Raw genomic sequence first — 27,874 nt, 5'->3', positions numbered from 1 at the left:
CACTGTTCAAACAATCACAGACTCTGGACTGGTTGAAATAAACCATTAATTCATGACTTAAATGTGAAAATATGCTGATCTAAGTGCACTGTCGTAGGCAACTGGACTCGTTTGAGTTTCTTGAAGACGTTTCACCTCCAAGAAGCTTCCTCAGTTCTAATGGACAGGTGGGGGAGTCGCGAGCTTTAAACTCTGTGTGGGTGTGAACCCTTACAGAGTCGCTGAGGTCGCGTGAGCTCTCAGATTCAGAGTCTTTAAGGACCGTTAAGGATCACGGTTGTTCTGACTTCTGAGCACTCTTTTCTCTGAAGGTCACATGTGAGTTGTTGGCCCATCCAGCCATCTTCAAGCTGTTTATCCCTGTGGTCTCTATGCCTGTCAGCTTTCAACTGGGCAGCAGCTCTAACTCCTTCTGAGGCAGCTAGGGTACATCATGTTTTAACAAAGGTGCAGTTAATGTCAGTAAAAGAAACAGAGGACTAACAACTCTGTGCTTATTTGAAAACAGTGCTACTTCACCGCGCATTTGGTCATTACTGAAAAACCTCACCTCGGTGAGTTCGCAACTTGCCGCAAGTCGTTGTATACGGATGTTCGCTCTCTACAACGGTTGCAATGGCAACAGTACACCCAAAATGTCTGCTGCTGCGTTGATTTGAATAGGAATGTCCATTCTACTGTTATTCCATTTCTATGATCTACTGCTAGCTCACCTACAGTAGCACCACTGAGCTAACGTTACAACTCAGCCAAGGAGGACACCATTAATGTTTACATCTCGCGCTGCTATGAGCATGAGCCTCTCGCCGCTGAGTAGATGCACACTTCCTTCTGCGCAGTGATACGGCTGGCAGGTGTAGCTTGGTAGATAGGTCTTGCATGAAACTGCTCACAACAAGGTTTGTGGATTATCTTGAGTAACCAGGTCATGATTTCTGGAACGTGACATTGCTGTTGAATTTTTCAAATGTATTTTTTCTGTGCTTTGAGCACCACAAGCCGAGTGCCATCTAGTTCTATTATGCTGGAGAGAAGGCAGACATCTCTGCGGCTGATATCTCCAACACTCAGTGACTCACACCAAAAATAACTGGATTGATAAATAGCGCGACAGGTAAGAGATAAAATAATGTATTTTTGATTTTAGGGTGAACTGTCCCTTTAACGGGAAATGTTACCAGTGTAATGTTTGTACAATGATGTTCATTTTTAGGTCATGTAGTAAGAAACTGGCAAATATGACTAGAACTCCAGCTCCTGGTTGTTCTCGTTATAGATTTGTCTGCTGATTATTTTCTTGATTAACTGATTAACCATTTCGTCTGTGGAAAATAGTGAAAAATATGCTCATTACCCAGAGCCCAGGGTCAAAATGTCTTGTTCTGTCTGACTAACAGTCCAAAAAATATTCAGTTTACGATCATATAAAACACAGAAAAGCAGAAAACCCTCACATTATAAAGAAGCTGGAGGCAGAGACTGTGTTGGTGTTTCTGTTGTAAAAATGGCTCAAACAATGAATCAATCATCACAATAGTTGCATATACAACATTATGCCAAGATCATGTCGTGTTGTAAACACAAAGAGGCACGCCGCTCTCTTATTGTGCATGTGAATTGTATTTGACAGTGAATCATTTTACAGAATTAATACACAATTTAATATTAATTGGGTTATGTCCCAAATCCAGATTTCTACAGGCATTACAACAATAATCTAATAAGAAGAAGAATGTACAGATAATGAGCCATTAGCCACAGTCAATATCATCTCCAGAAGGCCTTGAGTACTCCGGCAGTGTTACAGAGGGAGGGAGAGATCTGTGCCAAATAAAAGACAAGCTGGAAAGCTCCCCAATCAATGTTATTTTCTCTCTCAGTCCCAGACCAACTGTCTATTCATCTGTTTCTTTCAAATGAAAGGTGTGCTGGTATGTAACACTTACAGTCGAGAGATCTGTCTCTTAATTAAAATGTTACAGATTGTGTTTCGCTCGCTGTGCAGACAGAGCATACTGTGTATTGGAAATAACGCTCCCTATAGTGTGCGGTATTGATCAGAGGAGGAAAATAAAGGATGTTTCAGTGAGAAAATAGAATCTGTGTAATGCAGCTTTTGGGTAGGGAATGTGGCTAGGAGTATTGAAAGTAAACCCATGACGAGTACCTCATAGGGAGAAAAAAAAAAAAAAAAGAAGGGGCTTTTGTTTGAAAAGCCAATTCCATACTAGGACACACGCTGGTCTGTGCGATCCATCAGATACGTTGCCTTTGTTTGGATTTTACTTTTAAAGGAGAAAAGAGTATACATTAGCCAGAGTGTACATGTGGTTCTGTACATGCAAGCTCATTCTGAATAGAGGCATATGAATAATTTATCCTGCCACAATCCAACTGGGAACGTCCTTGGTATTTACATTTTATCATCAAGGGCACTGGATGAGCCCTCACAGCAATCTAACACATGACACATACTCAGTCTGCGTCCCTCCGCACAATCAAGAGCAACGGATGGGACCGGGGGAATGCTTCTGTAGCGTGGATATATATTTATACCCAGAGAAAACAAAAGGGTTGATGAACATGCGAGATGATGACTAAGCGTGGCGGATTACACAGTGGTCACCCGCGAGTCGTAGTGGAAGATGACGGCGAGGGACAGGCGCACGGGGACTCACTTTACACAATGGCTCCAATGTTTACAGCAGACAATTTAGTTTCCTTCCAACAATTATGAGGGAAATTGAATCTCAGGAAATGTTCGTTTTCTTGTCCATTAGACCAAACAATAACACTATCCCCAAAGGTTTACAAAGACATCTGTCTTCAAAGGACAGTCCAGAAAATTAATATCAACTAGCTTGCAGGCTATGTAAGGACAAAGTAAATCAAATTGAGGCAATCACACGTCTTCCTCTCTCTCCTTCTTTTTCATTTCGTCGTAACATGTAGGAAGATGAAAGTGCGCTTTTAACGCTGAGTCTGTGTCTACATTCTTGCCTCACAATAAAACACCGCTAACGTCCTTTTTTGTGGTCAAATTAAAGATGGGTGTTTTAGGTATTGTGACTTAATGAAATTCCTCTCATTTGGCTTTGTGCTTACCGCCGTAGATTGGTGTTCATTTAAAAGACATTAGATTCATTTTAATCCTGCTGAAAGCTATTGTTGTAAAGAGAAGATTGTCGGTTACTGTGTACTTAAAGGCGCAATCTGTGATCTGTGTGGAAACAAAAGGCTCGCCCCACCGCCAAATCACAATAAAAGAAACAGAAACATGAGGATTTAAAGCTGCTATCACTTCAGAATTAACAAACAGCGACATTAGATGAAAACAAAATCCATATACTTAATATTTTCTGATGCTGATTGAGGTTTGTTTGCAGTAAAATGAGCAGCTGAAAATGCTAATTTATCATTTGGAAGGCTTTTCAGGCGTATATCTCTAACAAACCTGTAATTTTTATGGCTCCAACATTACAGAATGGGCCGCGTCACTCACCTTTGTAGTAAAACAGGGTTGAGAGAAACAAGAAAAAAAATGTGCCCTGTATCCTCTCTCCTTTCTTCCATCTCCCCATGCCCCTTATTTTCTAAAAGTATCTGTTTGAGAGATAAATGACCACTCTGCTGCCGAGGATGACAGCCTACACAAAGATGATATTGAATTTATTTCAGAAATGTTGCAGAACTGACTGTTTGATGTATACTGCCAGACATGAATCATAAAAATTCTATTAAAAAACCCTTGAATGGCTGACACCAGAATATTATTTGTGATGATTAATTTGACTCAGTCATTACAATGGGAGTCAAGTTGGATCGTCTCAGACAAAATTGCTTTTCATTCCCCCGTTGAATTTCCCTGCTATTTTTCTTTTCTTCTTGCTCTGTGCAGAACTCTGATCTGATTGGACTTACTGTGTTAGCGCGACAGCACACAAATACAGAGGCTGTTGGTCTTCTTTATTACTGATCGCTCAGCATCGGGGTTTTGTTCCAAAATGAGACGTTCAACATTGGAAACAAAATTACACCTATTCCAACAGAATGACGGATCAGAAATTAAACAGTTTACACATCTATTTGTAGGAATGGCAGGAAGCTGAATTGGTTGCTGAACAAGATGTTAACATATTCATGATTCCTAAAGTTGTATTGGCAGCAGCCTTAAATATTGTAAAGGTTTCTTTACACAGATCTGTTATAATGAATCAGCTCTTGTCCACAGCAGTGGATGTAGTGACCAGTCAGAGGTCAGTGGATCTAAGAATAACTAAATTCTGTATTATACAGGTTCAACCACAAAATCACTGATCAAACAAATGGTAGTCAGTACAGCTGTCAGTAAGGGGTAGTCTGCAAAATTAATGTTTATCCTGAAGTCCTCAACAAGAAATTGAGAATCACAGGGCACCAGTAATCAATTTATCATCATTCCTCCTTGTCTGACCCTCTGTAGGTGATAATATCCGACAAGGTGTCCTGATACAACACCACAACACAAAGCTAGGTCTACAACTGACAATTATTTTCATATTGATTAATCTACCAATAATTTTCACAATTACTCCTAATCTTTTAGTCTATAAAATGTCAAATAATTGTGAAAAATGCTCATCACAATCTCCCAGAGCAAAAGATGACATCTTCAAAAAGCTTCTTATGTCCAATCAACCTGAAGACACTTCATTTACCATCGTAAATGACAAAGGAAACCAACAAATGCTCACATTTAAAATACTTGTAACCAGAAAATGTTTGACAGTTTGGTTTGAAAACTAACTGAGAAGATTAATTGACTGTCAGATTAGTTGGTGATTAATTTCCTTTCCATCAACTGATTGATTAATCGACTAATTGATGCAGCTCTACACAAAACTTTCCATACTGGAACACCACAAAGTGTTATTAACAGTGATCACATGGCTGTAACAGCTTTTGTTTTTTGCTGTCAGTTTAATGTATAGTAAGTTTCTACAATAAAGTGTAACTGGCAATGTAGCACAAAGTAGAAGTAGAGTTACTATGGTTACCTGCAGTGTAATCGAAGCAATACTCGTTAACTGGAAGGTGTCTAGATACACAAAAATGCACATGGGGCAGATGGAGAACATTTCCCTTCTTAGATCCATTTTATAATTGACAGTTAGCTTAATGGTTAGCAACTAGCAACGGCCACATGTACGGCTAATATGGATACTGCGACTTTGCACTGATCTAGAACAGTGTGAAACACTGTCCTCCATGTTCTTCAGCACAGAAGGTGCTTGTTGCTGATTTAACTGTAGGTTTGTCTGGATCAGGGGTGTAAATATAGACAGTGCAGGCAGTGCAGCTTCACTGGGGCCCATGGAGGGTGGGGGGCCCATTCAGAGAATGGCTGGAGGGCCCACTCTCTCCAGAGCAGAGAACAGGCAACTTGCTCCCTCAGAAATACGCCTGTGTTCAAAGAAGAACACATGTTAAAATCGTCAGTGGCAATCTATAACAAAATTATATGACCATATAAGATATAAAGAAAAACTGTTTTAAAAATCAATTTAACGAATAATTTCTTATTTTATTTGGAATTTTTGTCATATACAGATTTGCAACAGTGCTTGGTAATATGTATACTGATGCTGTGCAACGTCAAGTGTGTATCTGATCATGTGACGATACTATAAAATACACGTGTTTTATCTGACCAACAGTCCAAAGCCAAAGCTATTTGGTTTATTATTCTGTTTGACAAAAGAGACTGTCTTGAACCACGGCCGTGGAGTTGCAGGGGGGTTGAGTAGGTCTATGATGTAATTTGTTTGTTTGCAATTACGTGCATGTTCTTATGTATGGCTTTGTTGTCTCCACTGAGCACCACTTTGGAAATAAGTCTATTTAATAATGCTTTTAAGTGCATGTCATAATACTCCTGTGAGTCATTGTGCTTTTAACATTTAACATTTTAAAAAGCACAAAACCAGCACGTTTGACTTTTTGCTTTAAAAAATAAAACTGAAATAATTATCTGGTGATCAAAATAGTCGCCAATTAATTTTCTGTCGATCAGCTAATCCATTAATCAGCTAATCGGTGCAGCTCGTTCACCCTCAGCTTCCACTGCTGTGAAGAAGAAGCTAATTACAGGCGTGAATTTGAGCTGTAGCAAGTTCACAGTGCTTTGTTGTTGCATTTTGGAGCACTGTTCACCATACAGTAGTTTCTGCATTCATCCCAGATTGACTAAGGATCTAAAAGTAAATTGATTTAAGCTGCTGAATATGGTTTTTAGTTTGGATTGAACGAAGTGCACCTTGAGAGCTGTAGTTGACCTTATGTTTTATGTACACACGCTTGTATCTTTGACTTGTTATCAAAGAACTTTATTTTGTGAAGCGGTTGCTCATCTTTTGATTCAGATGGGAGAGTTTTTTACACATTCAAGCCTTGGAAGCACTCCAGTTTCCTAACATGGCCTGTGCAGGAAATGAACACAACTTTGGGAACTCTTGGCACCTGAAATAACTCAGTGTAACCAAACGTCTACATCTGCAGAACATATGGAGGCAGTGTCATGTCGAAATCAGTCATGACTCAGCTCAAGTTTGATCCACTGATATCCGCTACTTCCTCAAACCTGAGTTGTCACACTCCTCCTCTCTTTGTGTCTCATCCTCAGAACTACACAGGTCAGACCGGCGGCGGCGGGGGAGGAGGCGGCGGTGGCGGATCGGGCAGTGGAAACGGAGCCGGGGACGAGGACTACGAGATCCCCCCCATCACTCCACCTAACCACCCCGAGCCTCCTCTTCTTCACCTGATGGAGCATGACTCTACAGGCTACCTCTGCCACTCGCTGCCACACAACGGGCTCATCAACCCGTATTCCTACCCAGAGCTGCCCACACTCATGATGTCTAACATGCTGGCGCAGGACAGCCACCTCGTCTCCAGCCAAATGCCCTCGGTGAGTAGCACTGAACAACTCATCCAAACACCAGAGAGCTGACGTTTAAGGAGTCCGAGGATATTTTCAGTAATAGCCATAAAAGTTTTGGACAGTTTAATAAAAGTAGAAGGTGGTTAATGCCTGAGAGGGAAAAGGGTTTGACTGAAACCCTTTTAGTTTGAGGTGTGATTTTAACCGTGCTGGCTCAAAATGATAGGTCTTTGAAGAAGTATTTTTGCTGTAGTTGAGACATCCAGGAGGACATGAGAGCAAACTATTACCCTAAAATACGTATGCACACGAACACTCAACAGACACCATACACTGAGGCACATGCAACGTTGCAATTTAGGGGGGGAGCACATAAGAAATTGGACAAATTTGACTTTTTTAAAATGATTTCCAAAGCTTATTGGATATTGCAAAACATCCAAAACAGCCATTTTGAAAAGGAGCTCTCTAATGTGAAACAGATTACAACCCTACAAGGTAAATGTAATTTCCAAGCCACGAAGAAGGGGGCTAAGTGGGGGAACTGAGCGATTGTTCGGCGGTTGCCATGTCAGCTCTGATGCATGGAGAAAAGGATTGTGGGTAAATCCATCAGCATCATATCTGCCTCGACAGCATGCATCGGTCAATCTGTCAAGCCTTCAAACATGAATACGCACTGATTACTCCCTCAGCTCCACAGAGAACTGCTCCTCCACAAATTAGCATCTCCAAACTGTAATTGCATTCATGAGAACTGCAGGAAATGGAGCAGGTTTCTATCACAACAGATGATGTATATGCAGCATGTAAAAGCTCATGCCTGAAGCATAATGTATAGGTTGCACTAATCAAAGGTTTAGCAGCCTCTCGTGCACTCCACACATGGTAAGAAATGAGTAAATGAGTTAAAGATTGGCTTTTTTTGGATCCTATTCAGTGACCAAAATGTAAATATTGTAGCAGAGGTGCAGTGAATAACACTGGCATTTGATTCAATGCTTCCCTTTAAAAAAAATGCTTGCATGTGAGTGATTTTTATTGACTGCAGCATCGAGCTTTCAGTGAAAATAACTTGCGCATATGCTCAACAATCCCAACATATGCAAAGGGTTTGAAGGTCAGAATGTCATGCCTTCATAACTTATTTGATATTTAGTCAGAAATCAGAGCAAGACGCAAATAGCTACACCCGACAGCTGTGCCTTTTATAAGTTATATGTGCTCCATAATACAATGCACATGTTTTACATTGTTCTTTTTCTCTCTGATGCATCTTCAGAAATGATAAATTAGCTGCACGTAATGAAAAAAACAAAACGTATTAAACACATACAGGTGCATAAACCAAGGTCGGTGTGGTATAGTGCTAATCATAAACAAAAGAGATGAAGATAAAGAACAGTGAGCGTAAATACAGCTTGATAAAGATCTGAAATATAAATATGCTATATATTATATATAATGCTGGAATATTCCCTCCAGGTATTGGATTCATGTGTCATTTATCTTCATATTCGTTTCACATTTTGGTCGTGACCTTTACCGCGGAGACAGTGGTTGATTGGCCAGTCTCTCGCTCGGCAGTCAGGATATTTGTTACTGCTACAGAGGGCCACACTCGGTGGTTTTAATAGATTGAGTGTTCCGGGTTGTGCGATAAAAATGCATGAGATTTGAAATGTTTGACATGACACGAGTAATCAAAACACATGCGCTCACAAAGATAGGTGCGACACATGTTTTGATGTGATATTAATTTTATCGTCAGGGTCATTAAGACACAAATAGATCGAGAAATAAAAAGCAAAACCAGATGATCAGTGATCTTTTACAGAAATGTTCTCAGCTCCCAGAACTTGATATTTCTAACTGGCTCTGAGGGAAGCTCTGTGGAACATATAGGAGACCTTTTCAGAGCTCTGCTTCAACTTCACTGCAAAAACCAGCATATAAAGCGAACTCAGAAAAATTTCTAAGTCAAATAGGCTGCCTGGCGAAACTACCAAACCGTAGCAGAGGTTCATTTGTGCTGAGAACGGAGTGTCTATTAAATTGGTGCCTCACCTTGACACAGTCTGTTGAGCAGAGTAATTAAGCAAACTCTGCAGTTCAAACATGAGATTCTATCATAATGAATACCTCACTTGACATGGATAGATAAATAACAAGGGTTAATTCTGATTTTAGACAGTTTTGTGTGCTAAAAAAAATACAGTATTAGATGGAAGGGGATTTTGCTGCTGTTGACGGTGTACTGTTTGTGTGTGTCTATGTGTTTCTGTGTCCTCACTATAAACAATATCTCTGCTGTTGAAATGGATCCACTACATCTGGAGGTCAGGCCTTATATTCAATCTTGAGCACATTGAAAAAAAAATCCATTAGGGTTCATCTTTCCTGCATCAGCCATTCTATTGTGGTGCTGCAGTGAGATCTGTTTTCATCAGGCAGATTCAATACGTGAGCTGGGCAATGAAAAGAGTGCAATAGAGTTGGATGAAGAGAGGAGGGGTGAGGATGGAGAGAGAGGGTGGGCGGGGGTGGGGGGGGGTATTGTGGGGACGAAAGCAAGAAGAAATTGCAAAGAGGAAAGGGGTAACTCTTATTCAAAATGAGCATATACCTCCAGTTTTCTGTACCTCCTGGATTTCATTATTAGATATTTTAGAGATAATTCAGTTGAGTGAAATAAGGTTATTCTCTCGCAACAAAAGGCTGAGAGCTACTGGTTTCTAAATGCGGGCCTACGTGATTCAAGTATGAGGACATTTGAAAGTACTCCATTGCAGGTGCAACAATATAAACATAAAATAAATAGGGCGATTATATAACAAAAAGGATTTAGAGTAGAGCAGTATTACAGCGGCAGTTGATCAGAGTCAGGGAGCTGTTAGACACAATAGATAGTGTGTGTTTTGTTAGCGGGTGAACTGTGAGACTAAACGCCGTTTAGATTTAAATCTTTGGGTGGATACAACGGGATTGTGGGTGTGGATTCACCGGAGCATTGACAGCTATCAAGATTTTCACATGAAGAATAGAGACTATAGAATATTAAAGAACAAGGCTGATGAATGTAGTGCCGCAGGAATGAGTCCTTAAACCCAGAGATGTGTTAGCATTTTAGCCCAGATCCTTCATCTGGAGGTCAGTGGGCTTTTTGAATGGGTTTTAAGGTCTGTGGTTAACACGAGCTCAAGAGACTTACACATTTTGTTCTATGGCATAAAATACGTCAAAAAAATATCCACTCGGGAATTTTGAAGCTTTTATGTGTCTTAAAAAAAGTGGTTGCTAAATAGGGGCTAGATGAGACTACAGAATGTTGTAGTGGTAAAACAACTATTTAATGAACAGTTTAAAAAAAAAAGTCTTCACATGTCGGCTGTCTTTCTTGAGCTTTAATAAGCATTCACGAATGGAGTCACATACATACAACCGCATGAACAGTCAGTCAGTGAGTGAATGAGTGCCTAGATGTTCTCCAGCCCTGCTATCTTTATAGTTCCCATAACACATGCACACATCATGCCGATCACGGCTTTAGAGCCAACGTCAAGTCTTGCAACTGTACCCAAGTAGCCAAAATGACCTGGCCCTAAACTTAGAAGGGCTACATATGGTTGCCCGACATGGCATAAATGATACCCAAGATAAGGCCAAATCAGTTGGCCCGATTCTGGCGGCCGGCACTGCCAGCACAGGGTATTGTAGTTTTGTAATGTGGTGGTCATTTTTGAAGATTATCCCGCTAAACAAAACGCGTAAGTATCATAAACATTTGTTTGACACAGAGCTTACTTTCTGTGATTATTCCCACCAGGGCGACATTAACTTTCATATCGGCCCACATAAAATGTCAACCCTGGGGTGCCAAGTAGCTTACCTGGGAGAGCGGGTGCCCCATGTACAAAGGCTACGTCCTTGCCACAGCAGCTGCAGATTCAGTTCCGACCTGTGGCCCTTTGCTGCGTGTCATCCGCTCTCTCTCCCCCTTTCATGCTAGCACTGCCCTATCAAACACAAAAAGCCCCCCTAATGAGTATTTAAGGCTGCAGCAGGATCGTGAGTGTGGGCTTGACACTGCCCATGTTCCCAGTTATGAAGTTAGCCAGTGCAACAATGGGGCTCATTGATTCGCTTTTAATAGTTAAACAATGGCGTTCTTGGCTTCATGGGCAATATTTGTTAATAGATCTGAATCGAGAGGTCAGTTATGAAAACATATCGTATGATCTGTTGTTTAAAGGTACAATGTGTAAGATGTGACCAGAATTTTAATTTAAAACATTCAAAAGAAACATTAACATCAACAGAATGTGAAGACGTAACAGTTTTGACATTATGTCAAAGATGTCTATGTACTGTGTTGCAGAGAAATGCTATCTACTGAAATTAGCATGCTTAGCAGCTAGTCCTGGCCCGTCCTCTCTTGTATTACCATTTGAGTCACTGTAGTGTCCAGTCAGCCTACGGTCCAACATGAGAGGACAAAGAAGTCAAATCTGGTAGTACTTTTGGTAATTTGAGGTACCTGGGGTCTCTCCTGACATAGAGCACCTCCTCTTCTGTAGTTGACAATACCACAATCAGGCAATCCAAAGTCCGAAATCCACGATACTGGTGTGGTTCATTCAGCTACTTCAGGCCGGTTTACGGGTCCATGTCATTGGTCCGACAGCCCATTGGTCCGACATCCCATTAGTCCGACGGTCTGCGGTGCTGAACGGCTCCCGGCGGGCGTATTTCTACCTTGATGGTGCGCCGCGACCAGCTCTGGGTCAGCTGGGAAAGGCTTGAGGCGGAGCAGGCTCACAGCTTATGTGTTTGTCACTTTCTTTTTCATTTTAACCCACACCATGATCTTTTCCTGACCCTAACCAAGTGGTTTTTGTGCCTAAACCTAACCAGACCTTAACCACAGGGCATCATGATGATTTCGGAACGGACTTCGGAACAATGGGTCTAATATGGTCGGACCAATGGGCAGTTCCCCCAGTTTACAGCCAAGCTAAGCTAACTAGGCTAAGCTAGCATGCAGACTTACCTCGTTACCACTTATTCAAGCCTGTGATTTTAAATCATCTCAATTCAGGCATTGGTCAAAGGCCAAAAATATGTCCACAGCCAGATAACGTGAGGTCTGAAATCCCAAATCTGTTATTTTTAGGCAAACACCAGCCAGGAGCCTGTGTCTGTCCTTTCAAATTAAATTCCCATGCGGTCCAGTCAGACAAGTTTTGATTTGTTTTGACAAGGTGCAGCTCCTAATAGAGTTTCATGTTTGTTTGTTTTTTCGCAACTAAGCGACCAGTGAAATCTTGCCAACTAATGACCTTTCTGGTCGACTATTAGGGGGCAGCCGCAGTGGCCTGGTGTTACACATTATACCTTTAAGTCCACTATAATAGTAAATGGATTATCTTTGGGTTCTGGGTTGTTGTTGGACAAAACAAGCACTTAAAACATATCAACATGGGTTTTTGGAAAATTTGTAATTGTGGCATTTTCATAATTTTCTGACATTTTACAAACCAAACCATTAATCAACTAAATGTCAAAATAATCAGCAGATTTAATGGAAATAATTGTTTGCTGCAGACCCACTTTGTTAGCTGGATCAATACATTGTTGGATTTGGTTCATGGGATTTGTTGACACAACAAAACGATGAGTATTGCCAGTCCAAACCTTTAAAGGTGGTTTTAAATCATTAACAGGAATGAGAGGATTTAGTGGAAGCTAACTTTCCTTCCGACCAGGTGGTGACTTTTAGTTTTTTTCTTTCTCCTCTGCTGACCCTCAAAACCTGAAAGACATAATTGACTGTACTCTCCTAATTTTGTAAAGAGGCCATTTTCAATTCATGAGGTATTTTTTGCTGATGCTTATTGTGTTGCGGTCTGAAGCCCCTCCTGGCCAAACCTGATATCTTTCAGAGAGCTCTTTTCTCTGATGCTCTGATGCACTTGGCAGGGCCTCTCTTTCCCTCTCTGCCTCTCTCTGTTAATGCCCCCACTGTCATAGCATCTACAAGTTCCAAAACACATTAGACATTTAATAGCCATGCTCAGGTTGCATTGATCTTATCAATACAGCCCAGAAAGATACACATCTATGCTGCTGGTGAATCATTTCTGGACTCACAAGTGGAGTGGCCTTGTTGTTGTTGTTGTGTCTTTATTTACACCAAAACTTGCCTAAAGCATTTTATTATTGGCCGGATAGATATATACAAGTCTCACACCTGCGCTGTGACAAATACATCTGCAATCTATTTGAACAGAAGGGCTCCATATTCAATTATGGTACATTTAAAATGCTCCTCAAATTCATATGACCTGTGCCTGCGACTGGAATAAATTATCTTTGATTAAGTTTTTTTTTCATGTTTCTCAATGATGCATGCAATATTAGCCATCATCAAACTGGCTCGAGTGTGATGTTTTGAATATGTAACAGATGATGAATGTATAATCAGCCAGAGGATGTTATGCGCTATGTATTAGCAGAAAGAGCTACATGCAGCCGTAGCTCCATCAAACTCCCAGGTATTATCTCATTTGTTATTTTGCAGAATACAAGACGTGAATGAGGGTCAGTTCATTTGTAATGAGGGTTGTCTGCTGGCTGTATTCATATTCAAATTCATACTCTTAATTTCTTTTGTTACCTACATTTAAATGAAAGAATTTCCCCCACCAGCTCTTTATCTTCAGTTGTCGAGGTTAATTATCAAGTGTTAATCCCACCCTGATTGTCATGTTAAGTTGCGTGGACGCCCGTGTTTTCTTTTCTTTTCTTTATTTTTTACTCGCGAGGCATTAAGTGCTCCTGGCAGGTGCTCGCTCTCCAAGCCCGCGTGAATGAAATATGAGCTGCAATGTCAACTGAACTTGTCACAGACAAGCTGGGATGAATTAATGATAAGAGAGCAGAGGTGTGTTTTAATGTGTTCTCTCTCTGATGGAGGGTCTCAGCAAACGTATTATCGCATACTGTACACCTGCTGGTTTTTGTATAAACATGGAACAGAGAAAAAGGTGGATTAGAGATAAGGTGATGCATTCATAGAGAAAATCTTGCTCTTCTAATTCTCTGTCTGGGAAAGAAAATGAATAGTGGCGTACGACTCCTCGACTGTTATCGAGTGACTTTTGGGAAATATTGTAATTAAATGTGTTTAGACTTTCCCCCCACTTTAAATTTGTCTTACCTTTTGCCTTTAAAGACTTGCTGCTCTTTGAGGCTTTGCCTTATTCTACACTTTACATTCAGATGAAGAAAACCTATTTCTCCTTTGAAAGACCTTCATTTTCAGTCATTTTTTAAAGGGATTAGAGCGTCTGCGGAAAATGATGGAATGTCTGTCGCTTTTCACCACAGTTCAACAAGCCCACTGATAGAACGGGACTTGTATTAGTTATTCCAATGTTGATTCAAGCATAGATGATTTTGAATGATCAATGCCTCCAGCGGAACAAAAATATCACTTGCTTGTTTGATGGCCTCTTGAAAATCTGCAGGGGAAAAAAAAAACAGGGTTGTTCTTTAAACTGCTTTGCCCCCCCTTTTTTTTTCTCCCCCACTTTTTTTTGTGATTATTTATTTTCAAATTGTCCCTTAGGCTAATGTTCCATTTGGCATTTCACACCTCCCTCTCCCATAAATGAACCATCACAGCCATAAATCACTGGACAAACAGAGACTTGTGCAAACCCTGAAAGGTTCAGAGATTTATGTAACACATTCATGTTTTCCACTTCCTCATTTTAGTACTCCACTGGTAAAGCCTAGCTAATAAAAGGTCCTATTAATATTTCCTGTTGCTTAGCAACGGCAGGCAGCAAGTAATAGCATTCTGTGGAAAAATAGATGACCGATAAGGAAAAATTCAATTCTTTTCTCATCTCCTGGGAGAAAGTGCCTTATTTCTCTGGCAATGTGATATGAAACTGTAGTTGTATATTAAGAAATATCTTAAAAGAAATATAGGTTATTTTCCAATTTCATCATTTTGGGGGATTTTTATTGCAGGCTGTAACGGCAGCTCATCTGTTTTCTCCACCCTGATAAAGTCAATTAACCTATCGGATTAAGCTAATCAGAGGATAAGGTGCCGACTTAATTTCTTTCTTTTTAATCAGAAATTCTAAAGAGATGGTGTTAAATAACATACGCGCCGAACTTTAAAAGGATCAGTTCTGTGAAGCAAATTGCATTTCATTTATATTGCAGGTATAATTTAAACTTGTTTTGTACAAACACAGGCCAGCTCCGACACTACGGATGCAAAGTCTCTTCTAATAACGCTGCTTATCAGTGTGATCCCAGGTAATGGAAGAGGATCTCCACACTGACAATTTTCAATTTAGATAATTCATCACATCATATTTCAAAAACAACTGAGTAAAAGATGTGTTATCGCACACATGTTGTTGTCATCAGCCTCCTCCATACTGTAGATGTGATCAACAGCGGCATTCAAGCAGAGAACAGAAGCTAAAGAAACAAAGGCAGATTCAGCCGCAGCAGATAGCCGGTGTTATGAAGCAGATACATAGATAAGGGATTTCATATTACACTTAGCCACGGGCCCCTGCGGAGATTTATCATGCCATGAAATCGTGTCCATATTGCACTGTGCCCTATCTCAACCATCCATCAGCTCATTCTGCTTTCACCACCAGGAATATTCTGCCCTGGTGGCGGTGGCGGAGAGCCTTCTCATGTCATCTCACTCAGGGACGTCTCCCCTGCTGTGCCACCAGCCACCAGTTCAACACAACACTGCCACTCTGTCTGCTAATGTGTACAAGAGTGGCCAGAGCCGGGGTGATTAAAACACTTTGTGTATTCATGTGACACAGTTCGGAGTGTGTTGTGTTACTGTAATCCAGCACCAAGAGGCACAAGCTACAGGCAGCATTCACGAGTGGCATTCATTCGCAGTGGTGCCAAGTGGGAGAAAATGTTTCTAGGAATGATTAAATGAATTATCACAGTCTATATTTGATATCACAGTGGAAAGAAATGCCGAGCCAGAATCTCAAAGACACAAATAAGCTTAAGTTTATCTTTGCTGTGTCTTAATTTTCTCTTGTAATAATAATCCAAAAATCTTGTTTTAAATTAGAGTTTTAAGATACTGTTTAAACTGCAGGATTGTGGTTTGTATTGTTTTTTTTAAATATTTTTTCTCAAAATGAAGCACTAACAGCAGAAAATAGTGGTGGGAATCACCAGAGGCCCCACGATACAGTAATATTGTGATACAATATTATCACGATAAGATATTATCATGATATAATGTTATCACAGTACATAAGCCATGATACAATAGTGGGCTTTTTAAATGTTTTTCTCACTATGAGGGACTTATAGTAGAAAAAAGTGGTGGGAATCATCAGAGGCCCCACGATACAATAATATTGTGATACGATATTACCACGGTGCGATATTATCACGATACAATATTATCACAATACTTAAGTGGTAATTACCAGAGGTCTCACGATATGTTATAATCACGATACAATATTATCACGATATAATGTTGTCACAATACATAAGCCACAATACAATATTGGGCTTTTTAAATGTTTTTCTTATACTGAGAGACTTATAGTAGAAAAAAGTAGTGGGAATCATCAGTGGCCCCACCATATGTTATAATCACGATACGATATTATCACGATACTTAAGTCACGATACAATATTAAATTTTTTTAATACCTTTTTTGCAATATGCTGAATATTGCGGTAACATATATTGTGATATATTGGATTTATTACCTTTTTTTTCAACTGCAAATTATGTCCCCAAAGGAAAACCTCGTCAACATCCATTTTATCTAGCGAGATAAAGTTTTCAGTTTATTTATCTGAATTCATTTTTATTGCAGCAAAATGTATCTAGTGAATTTTATTATTCTACTGGGCTAACAAAAGTTGTATTAGCAATGTTAATGATTCATATAATTAAGAAACAGATAGTTGGCATCGGGGTATGGATACAATATTGCCACAGATATATTGTGATGCTATGCTGTATTGATTTTTCCCCACCCCTATTAGAAAACCAGTGTCTCATTTGTGTTTTATTTTTGTTTTGTTTTTTTTTTAACCAGAATTATTTTTATTATTTTTGTTTATTTTTATCAGTGATTGGTATTTAACATTTGGATGTGTAGGGACATTAAATCCGGTTGTTTAAAGTGTTTGGCTTCTTTTAAAGAGATCTGTTTTTTATTGCAAATCAATGGGCCTCATCCTGACACATCCTGTGCTCAAAAGTGCTGTGCAGCCACGTGATCACTTGTACCATAATAGCAAGGAGTTAATTTGTTTGGTAATCCGCTGTCTGAAGCATTTGTTATAGTTCAAAGCCGGAGAATAAGGTGAAGATGGCTTCTGTCAGAAATGTGTGAAATTTCTCTGTGAGCGGATTTTACACATACATGAAAATCACCTCACCATGACCCGCACCGTGCCGCAGCACATACAGTACCGTACTGTATGCACCTTATACTTTTCATTTGTGGGGCTCTTTCTTGTTTTTGTGTTCATTATTTCTGCATCTACGTTCTTTTTTTTTGTTGTTGTGTGAGTGCGGGCACGCCCACACACACACTCACACTCACACACACACACACACACAAAGTGTGTTTGACACGGCAGTCAGGAGTCTCATTAGTGGGAGCAGAGGAGCCTTGCCTTCTGCTGTCAAGAGTGTGTGTCCCTACCGCTCCTCACAACCGTCTCCTACATGTCATGTCAGGCAAGGCTCTGATTCTCTGACGCTGTGCTTTGTGAGGTGAGCTCAGAGACACGCCCGGGCTGAGAGAGAGCGAGACACAGGGAGAAAGAGACGGTGAGAGAGAGAATAAAAAAGACTGAAGAACAAGAGAGAGATCTGGGGGGGTGGAAGAGAGAGGAAGAGAGGGAAGGAAAATAAAAGCAAAGGAGGTTCTGACATTAGCAGTAATGAGGAACATGGAGGATGGTGCCGAGGGGGACATCATGACATTACTATCTGCAAATCAACCACTGCCTTGTTGCTGCCACAGATTCACTCTGAGAGGCGTTCAGGGTGGTACAGTACTTTTCAAACCGACAGTCAATTGCAACTGGGGACATCAGCCTCTTTGTGCTTCCAGCTATACTCTTAAATTTAATCATTAACAATAATAATAATAAAAGCAGCTGCAGGCATTAAGCACACAAAGGAAAATAAAACACCAGCACAAAGGGTTGTAAAGTGCAACACTGTAAAACTTGACCTTTTTACCATTTACTTTTGTTATAACTTCACTTCTGTTTTTTATTTCTATGTCAGCCTGTATCTGTATGGCACAGCTTAAAAGTCATTCCTAGGTATTTTTATGAAAATATCAAACGTGCTGGCACGGACTCGGCTTGGCTTTCAGAGATATAGTGGCAAAGTCCATTTCAACAGCGTGGCTACTTAAGACAGTCTTGGAAATTGGTTTTTCTCTCTTTTCAAGTTTGTGCTGAAACTCGTAATTATTTCCTTATGCTGTTGGTTTGTGAGGTATTGCTGTTTTTCTGCCAGATTAATTACTTGATCACAGTTCAGCGCAGGAGGTGCAAGAGCAACTATTTCACATTTTTCCTTTTGACTAGCGTGTAATTGGAACGATAGAAAGTGACCTTATAGTGTCTTGTTTTGGCAACATGGATCGACTGCCAAGCTGTTAAATAAAATGAGGTTTTAATAGTGTGTTGCTAAATGCAGTTGGCTGGCAGTACACCTGGATCAGGGCATCATATTACAGCCGAATCAAAGTCTCCTTGTCTTGCTGAATGATACTTTATAAGTCGTCTTGGCTCCGTTTTTAAAATGCATCCAATTAAGCCTGGACACATTCTTAAAACGCTTATGTTTCCTCTTCTTAAACATCCCGGCATCTGCTGCCCATCATATCTCCTCACTAAGCATCTGTCTGATGTCACAAGAAGGCAGAAGCAACGTTTTGCCTTTGCTTTCATACTTAAGTAGCGTATGATTCATAAATCCACTCTCTTATTAATTCTCCTCAGCTTGTGTAAATGACCCTCCTGGGTATATATAAGCTTGATAAACCGAAGACATGGATGAAGGGAGAGGGAAGAAGAGAGAGAAAGAGAGTGAGGAGGAGGAGGGGGAGGGAGGGGTGGAGGCTCCGAGGCTCTTTGAGGAACAGAGTTGTTAGTGCTTTGCCCTCGGGGTGAATGAGAAGTAGCTTTGAGGGCTGTGAGGCCCAGGGTTGGCTCCCCACCTAAAGGCGTGTTTACCACCGTGTTGCGCGGCGGCCGTTCTTTTGAAGGATCAGTCTTGAACGCGCCTCTAATTAAAGCTGTCATGGCTGGGTGCCTGCAGGGATAATGTTCTATTATTATAGTCATTTGTTTCAATTAAACGCTGGGTGATTTTACAATAGCAGCCGTGAACCTGTGTGAGTGAGCCATCACTCTAAACAAGATGGCTCCAGTCAGGCAGGGAGTGAGGAGAGGAAAGTCTCAGGACTCTCAGAAGCATTGATCACCAGCTGAGTATTATAACAGGGTCTAAATGTCTGATGGCGTTCATTTAAGCCGGTCAGCAGGTCATGTTTTATTAAAACAGAAAGATATCATGCAACATCGAGGAGGAATATTCGTTATCACTAACAATCACATTTGACCTTTCAGAACACATTTTAAAGGTATACTATGCAGGATTGTCGGTTACAGTTTGTAAACACTCACCTGCCAAAGTCAAAGTAAAAACCAACCCCAGATTTACTCTTGTTTGGCGTTTTGCCTTGTGCCTCTTGGAGGCCTGCTGCTTACAGTCTGATGCCTTGTTACCTTGTTGCTACTTGAGCATGGTGGAGATACACACCCATAAACATCCCAAACACAGGAAAGAAGAAGAAAATAAGAAAATACAGGCAAAGTTCTGCAGACAAATACACCGCCACACTCTGAGAGTGTGTCTAGTGGGTCTGTATGAGTCTATATATTGCTTTTTGTTTTGTTTTTTAGCAAAGCATATCTTAAAAGTAAGTGAAATAAAAGTGAATAGACCTAGAATTGCTCTTCATTTTCAGTATTTTTTATTTTCAACAGTACCAAAATGGTGCCATACTAAGACCTACAATTAAGACGAGCTGTAATGAAAACCACAAAACGAGATCAAACGCAACAAATTTAAAAATAAATAAATATGAATAAATAAGTCGCAACCAGGTGAGTTTACTCTTCAGTGGTGGAGGAAGTATCCAGATCCTTAATGTAAGTAAAAGGACCAATACTTATACCACACTGTGAAAATACTCTGTTTGTGGTATATTGAAAATGTTACTTGAGTGAAAGTATGTCAGTACAATCAGGAAAATGTAGTTAATTATTAAAAGTAAAGGAGCACCCGCTAGCTCATCTGGTGGAGTAGACATCCCATGTAGGCTACAAAGACTGCGTCCCTGCTGCACCCGCCACAGGCCCGAGTCCAACCCATAGTTCTTTGCTGTATGTCATCTTCACTCTCACTCTCCCCCCATTTATGCTATATCGCTATATCGTGCTGACATACTGCAGTAAGCGTGTGGTGTCATTTCCAGTGTTTCTGCAAAAGCGTCTCTGTGCTGCTCTAGCGAACTCCTGCCAGCTTGCTTTCTGTTTTTTCCTCACTTCACTTGCAACATCTACTTCACGTCTTAACCCACACTAGTTCTGTTTAAGCACTTATAGCTCTCCTCTTTTTAACGACTTTCTTGCTAATCCTAGCTGTTGTTTGCACATTATTAGCCTCGATAGCTACATTAGCTTAACAGCTAGCGATGGCTTCTCCTTCTGCTCTTTCTTGCTCGGTGTGCCAGATGTTTAGCTATGCCTCTGCCTCCTCGACAGTGGTAATTGTAACAAGTGTAGTTTATTTGCTGCGTTGGAGGCTAGGCTTAGTGAATTGGAAGCGTGGCTCCGCACCATGGAAAATCACTCAGTAGCTGCGGTAGTTAGCCAGCCACCTGTAGCAGACGCGGAGCCACTTAGCATAGCCTCTGCTAGCGCTCCGCCGGTAATCCCCACAAAAAATGCCTTGAAAATATCTGGAAAAACAAAAGTAGGCTATTAAAAGTAAAAGTACTCAATGCAGGAAAATTAAAACCTGTTAAATGAACCAAAATAACTGCAATAAAGCTGGGATCATGAATTGTTTTTGCATGGAAAATGACAAACAATTTGCCAATTAATTTTCTAATCAACTGACTAATCGTTTCAGCTGCACTTGTACATTTACATGCAGGCAGAAATCTTAATTTGTGAAGTAACTAGTAACTAAAGTTATCGAATAATTGTAGTTGTGTAGAAAGTATAATATCTACTTCAAGGCGGAGATAGAAATACTAGGTCAAATTAAAATACCTTAAATTTGTACTTAAGTAAATGTAGCACTAAGCGTTACAGATCATCCCTTGCCCCATCTGCTATCGCTTATCTTAACCAGCAGTGACCACTAAGTGTCCATGATTTACCCCTGACAGTCATTCTGAACTCCGTGTGCTATGTATCATACTGTCTGTTTTGTTGTACTAATGACTACTGTCTGTATCCCAAATTGCCCCTCACCCCTTACCTTACCTTAAATGTACTTAGTTACATTTCATTGCTGCTATTATTAACCATTGCTCTGTCAGGTTCGATGCTATCATGGACCAGTCCCTTACATACTTCTAGAGTACCTCTTCATATTCCCAACAGTGGCAAAAGTTTTTCATGCCCTGCTCAAATATCAGAGGTGTCGTTGTCTAAATATTTTTGTAATATTGTAAGGCATGCAGCATACAAAGTGTTTCTAGGAAAGTCCCCTACATTCATAATTGGATTTTAATCCCAGTACAGTGTGATGTAGAATTAGAGGTATATCTATCCCAACTACTTTCTTAATCTCGCTTTGGGCTGACAGCCAAAAGTTATATTTTAGGGCATGACCACATAAGATGACTGTATGTGTTGGCACTTAAAAAGTGACACACGCTGAAGATTAATTTAGTTATTTTTAGATGATGATAAATTTTTGATTAATTCTATAGCATCAAGAGACCGGTTTATTGTGATGCCAGGGCAATAAAAGCTTGCATAGCAATGAACCCGCTTATTTAAACGATGAAACAGATGCTACTCTGGTATAATCATCATAAGGACGGAGCAAGGTTAGCTGCTTTGCTCTCCTCTGGTGTGAATCTCTCCTCTTTCTCCTTGTAGCTCTATAGGGCTCTCTTCTCCCCTTTTCTCATCTCTGTGCTGGTGGTCAAATCCCCTTAGCTAAATCAAATGGTGCAGGCAATTGGAGCGGCCGTGAAACCATTTCAAAGGTAAGGTCAGCAGGAGCAGGGGAACAATGGCTTTGTGATATTCCATCTCACACACAATGTGCTACACATAATTGGAAAGCCTTTGTTATTTGACTCCCATTTGACTATGATGTACAAGATGTGAATACAAACACGACAGGCGTAACGATGGCAGAGGAACACGTTCACACCGAGTTTCCTGGCTTTACATCACAGTTTAGGTCTGCCTGGCTGCTCATCACCAAAAAGCAATATCTAACTGTCCCCATGCTAACTTTGGGGATGGATTTTAGTACTTAGGTCATGTGTTTGTTTTTTTCTGTATCTTTTTTCCCTTCCTCTTTCCCCTCCTTTTCTCCTCTGATATGTCTTTCTACCTCTCTCTCTCTCTCTCTCTCTCTCTCTGTTCCAGCGTCCTCTTTCCTTTCCTCTTACTTTTTTTCTCCTCTCCATTTATGAGAGACTCTGATCTCCTGGGGCTTTACAACAAACAACTAAATTGCTGGAGGTTAAGCACAGCAATGACAACACCCAAGAGAACTCAGAATCCAACTTTATAAATAATCTAAATATATAAATTTAGGGCACTGCATTGCTCAAGTTGCCAGTTATTGGTTTATGGCTGTACCCCGAAATACAGCAGAAAAAAAAACAGAACAACGATGAGCAAAGTGTTCAGTGAGTTAGCTGCTGCTTCAGCATTGAATGAGACTACTTGCAATGCTGACTTTCTTAACCTATAACCATCTGTCTATCAGGTCTCCACCACTCAAAAAATATAGGCCTGTTATTTATGTCAAGAGCATGAAAAGTCAGTATGTGTTGAAGGAGCTCTACAGAACATTCAGAGCGTTTAATATAGCAACAAACGACTACTTGCTATGTAAAGATGTTGTGAAGTAATGGCATCCTGAGAAGAAAATAAAGTCACGCTCCCTCTATATTGGTTGTAGTCCAAGCTTCTCTCTTCTCTGTAATAGTCGACAGTCTGATCATGCATGTTGGTGCATGTGAGGCCCCTGTGTGTATCTCACTGGCGAGCTAATTATTAATCTGCATTGCACTCATACGGTGGTTACAGCTGATATCGGGACTGTGTTGCCAAGGAAGTGTAGCGCCTACCCTTAAAACAAGCCTTCAGGAACAGTGCCTGGCTTTGAGGCCAATTTTACATAGTGGCCAAACTGTGGAATCACAACTTCCATGTCCATCACATGATGCCATGGGGCCCCAAAAGACTTTTACCCATAGACTTCCATTGTGAAAGAGATGTCTGTAAATCAATAGATAGATTTTTTTAGCGTCACAACTAGGGATGGGCATTTTAAGTAACACTCACAAATGAGTACTTGCATTAAATTATAACAGAGTACAAAAATCTAAAGTAAGAATAGAAATGTAAATTGGCCAACAAAAGAAAGCAAGAGCAATTTGAAATCATTTATTGAACAACCGGGCTTCCATTAGCCTTTTAAATCAATAAATTCAAAGTTAACATAAGAAAAATTAGCAAACTTTCTGTTGCTGCCATTACATAGGTTAAATGCAGCACTAAAGGACCATCTCTGGAGTCCGGAGCAGGTCTCCTCAGTCAGTTCAACGTCTGCCTGGTTAGCACGAACTAACACAGCAGCAGCGGCTAACATTCAACACTGAGCCATTTAATGTTCCTAACAAAAATGGCTGAACTCTGCCATTAAACCTAATGACTATTAGGTAACATTAGCCGTGTGATGCTAACAGTGAGCCCTGTCACTGTGTGTGTGTGTGTGTGTGTGTGTGTGTGTGTGTGTGTGCCAGCAGACTTTCACCAACTGTTCCCTAGTGCAGAGCTCACACTCCTGCAGCAGTAGTCACCTAGCTCTGATGTCTGTTCCCATTTAAAACCTAAAAAAGACAAAAAAAAAAAAAAAAGACTCAAAAATGACTTGTTTCACTGTTCGGATTTGAGCCATTCAGTCTGATAACATTTTGAAAGCCCAGTAGTGCTGCACAATTAAATCATTTCATCTCCATTACAGTCAGCAAAGCTGTAAACGGGTAGTTAGCCGCTTGGCCAGTACAATAACTCCATGATGCAGAAGATTTTGATCATTTTATACTCGGGAAGTCCAAGTGTTTTGGCTTCATGTGCAACTGAGCAACTATCATAGAAATGAATGGGGCTCTGACTCCAACACTGTATCCAGTTCTCCTTATACATCCATGGTTTAAAAACTGTGCTGTCAGCACTGCTACTATCTTTAACACTGTTTGCACTGTTAGCATTAGCTGCTCAGCCACCTCCATGTAGAGAGCCATGTGCAGACAACCTCTGAATCAAAGATATGCTCTGAAAATCATATTAAGTTCCTTTAATTACTAAAGACAGAGAGCAGTGACCAACCAAGTCCTGTTTCTCACTGTGCATTCCCCCCCGCCTCTTTTTGGCCCACCATTTGGATGATACCATTAGGAATTAGCATACAGTACCTATGGCAACCGGCAACCTTTGTCAGAGTCTTTCATAATATTTGTTCAGCCGTCTGCCGCTCGCTTTATTTAGCTCGGGCTTGATGGCGCTATGTGATAACTTCTTGCTCTTTCTGTCTGGAACAGGTAAAGGCAGCAGCTAAGAGCACCCAGACACAATCTTAAAAGATGACATATAGGAAGGACTATTAGAAGGAGATTATCACAGTTGGAGTGTTTAGAGTAATGAGCACTAGTCCTGTGGGTGTCGTACTGTACAGTACATGGCTGCTTTTAGTAACTAACAAGACAATACACACTTTCATACTTAGGAATCAGTGTCTATGAGCTTACACTGATGTGTCTTTGCTTTTACAGTGTAACAGCTTCGGCTATCAGTGTCGTCAGGCTTTAACTGGAATGCAATAGTTAATTTGTGACTTACTGCTTCATTAGTTTGGACAGAGCACTCAGCTCTAATGAAAATGAATCAATGCTGTTGAATGTCAGAGTGAAGATACAGAATAGCAGATGAAACATGGGCTTGAAATAAAATCAAGACATATAGTGGATTATTTTATATTTGTGTTGAGACATACTTCCCATTGCAATCTCCACCAATTCCTCCACAAGATTGGTATGCAAGATATTGAGAACTTAAAAATAGATTTATGTACGTCTGTAAGCGCCTTTGACCCTTTCCTGTTTCTCCTCTTACGAGGCTGACACCCAGTACCCACGATGCCACGGTGCCTTCCCCCGGTGAACTCCTCTGCTCTGCATGTCTCCTTCTTGTTTATATTAAACATGGTGTGGCTCAGATTAAAGGGTGACAATTTTGCCTGGAGGCTGTTGCTATGGAAATGCGTCTGCTATAGCTATGATAGGCCATTCATGTTTGATTAATTGGTTTTTCAATGCTTCTTGGTTTGTGAGGACCCTTAAAGAGCAAGTCCATGGAAAATGGAAAATTAATGGATTTCTATTTCCTTCTCTTTCCTCTTTCTTCCTCTTTTCTTCCTCCCTCCTGTCTTACTCCTTATTTTGCCGAAGCTATTTCCTCATGTTTTAATAAGTGTAGTGACGATGTTTTGAATTATGATTGGAAGTTGGAGATTGCCGTGGATGGGGGAAGGTTAGAGCTTGGTTATTTGAAATGCAAAAGGAATGTCTTTGTTCATGACTGCCTTTTGTGTGCAGCTGCTGAGGCAAACACAGAATCTAATGTCGTGTGAATATTATGAGTTTTCAAAGCAGGCCAGGGCCTCATACAACATTACTTTGTTGTGCATTTTTATTCTAGCAATCTACTGGGACCAATTATGATTAGAGAGCCGAGCCTTCATCTTTGAACCTCCACTCGTGTTTATCAAGACCTCATATGCTCGGGCCTTTTCAATTTGATCTTTTTAGTAGTTCACTAATGTGTAATGTATTATTTAACTCATAAATGTTTAAAAGTGCTAACAAATGCTAGTTCATCACTTTCTGATCTGTAAATTGCCAAACATTCCCATTTATGCCTACATTAAAAGCTTCCTTTGGTCCGTGCTCATGTTCTGTCCTGATGAATCTCGAAGAAAAGCTTTTGATGTAGTTATTATTGAAGATCTTTTAAGACGGCTAAGAGCAGAACTTTGCGAGAGAGTGATTCTGTAATCACTCTGAAGGGTGTTCTCCGTGCAGGGGTCACTCTCCAGCTGTGAGCAACGTTTTTGTTTCTATTTGCGGGCCCAAGTGTTGAGAGAGGTGTTGTTTAACATGGCAGTAAGTGATATTTTTCTCTTTCATAGCACACAGTGAGCATAATATATCTGCGGGGGGTTGATACGGTCGCTGATCAATGGCATTGACGCAACGATTGCTTGAGACTTCTGGCTTCTTAAAACTTCACTTCTTAGAAGCAGAAAGGTCTTCCACAGCACACCAACCAGGCCACTGTGTCTCAAGGACCCTGGAGGGTCTGCACTTGTTGCACTTCCTAATGATTGTCTATAGATGTCAATAGAAATAATGGATTGTACCTTCAACTGTAATGGAGAGCCCCGTTGGAAAAATATATCATTTTGAGTTGAATGATAATGGCCCTTTGTGTTACATGGTTGAATGCTGCAGCACTGCATTTGGCTTAAGGTACAGTTTTCCAAATGCCTAGAGGGTGTAGAAAACTATGACTTGAATGATGGATAAATGTTTTCTTGGCCGCTTTTAGAGCAGAAGACATTAAGACATATAATCACCTTTTATGGCGAGCTTGTTAGCTGTTGCTTGTTTTCTGCATTTAGCAGATATAGCAATATGAGCATTGATTTGGAGTTTTATCTCTGGCCATCTGATGGATTTAACTGTTTCATTTTTGCTCTGTTTTGGTCTCCACCAACTCCTGAGAAAAATATATGGCTCTTTAGCTGCTAAATGCTCCGTTGTGTTCACCAGCTAGTCGCTAACTGCCTCTGTCTGCCATGCAGTGCTAAGCAGGTAGTGCACAGCAACGTAACCTCATATAACGGTTCATATATCTCACAAATTAGCATCTCTACCAGTAAGGCTAGGTTTAGGAAAAGAATTGGGCGTTGTGATGTGACAGTGTTACACTACGTACAGACGTAACTTAAAATAACTCAAACGTTGACTTTTGGTTTCAAACAGGGCACAAATCCAGCTCTCCTGGGTCAAAGTGTCTTTGTTTGACCCATTCATCCAAACCAGCCACCTCTCCACACAAACATTGTCAATCATTATACTACATCTGCTGACTTCCTCCTAGCCTGAGTGTCAGACTGAAGCTCCCAGAACCTTCAGTCTGACATGGCTTCCATTGAAGGCGATTTACAAGGGGGAGGGAATTTGATTTTTTCCCAAACCAATCAGAAGAGATCAACGACTCACCCAGAATCTGACGTCATTAGTATCCATGCCTCGGGGGTGCTGAAAACAAGCAAGCATTGCCCGTTTAAAATGTCTCCGTCGTTGTGCACACCCAGCTGCATCGCCGTTAAATCCAGTTTAGCAGCTTCCTTAATTTGATCCTCCATTAACGCGAGTAGTGGCGAAATACCTCGATAGCATCATTAATGTGGTCTGTAGGATCTGTAGCGGTCACCATTGTTGCTATCCTCACCAGTTACCCACCGGCGTACAGCTTGACATCAGCGTGGCGCTG

The 27,874-nt window shown here is 40.6% G+C and overlaps 1 protein-coding gene across 2 annotated transcripts in view; it reads left to right on the top strand.

Moving 5' to 3' along the window:
- Positions 1–27,874, top strand: part of tox2 (TOX high mobility group box family member 2) — a 140,445-nt gene that overhangs the window by 93,050 nt on the left and 19,521 nt on the right. For both annotated transcript variants that reach the window (XM_049587096.1, XM_049587014.1), the window contains exon 4: positions 6,662–6,949. In XM_049587096.1, coding sequence (XP_049443053.1) covers positions 6,662–6,949 — 288 coding nt within the window. The remainder of the gene's footprint in view (positions 1–6,661; positions 6,950–27,874) is intronic.

This window comes from Epinephelus fuscoguttatus, linkage group LG1 (genome assembly GCF_011397635.1).
Source record: "Epinephelus fuscoguttatus linkage group LG1, E.fuscoguttatus.final_Chr_v1".
Taxonomy (NCBI): domain Eukaryota; kingdom Metazoa; phylum Chordata; class Actinopteri; order Perciformes; family Serranidae; genus Epinephelus; species Epinephelus fuscoguttatus.
Note: the sequence above shows the minus strand (reverse complement) of the source record. Positions and strands in the feature narration are given on the sequence as shown.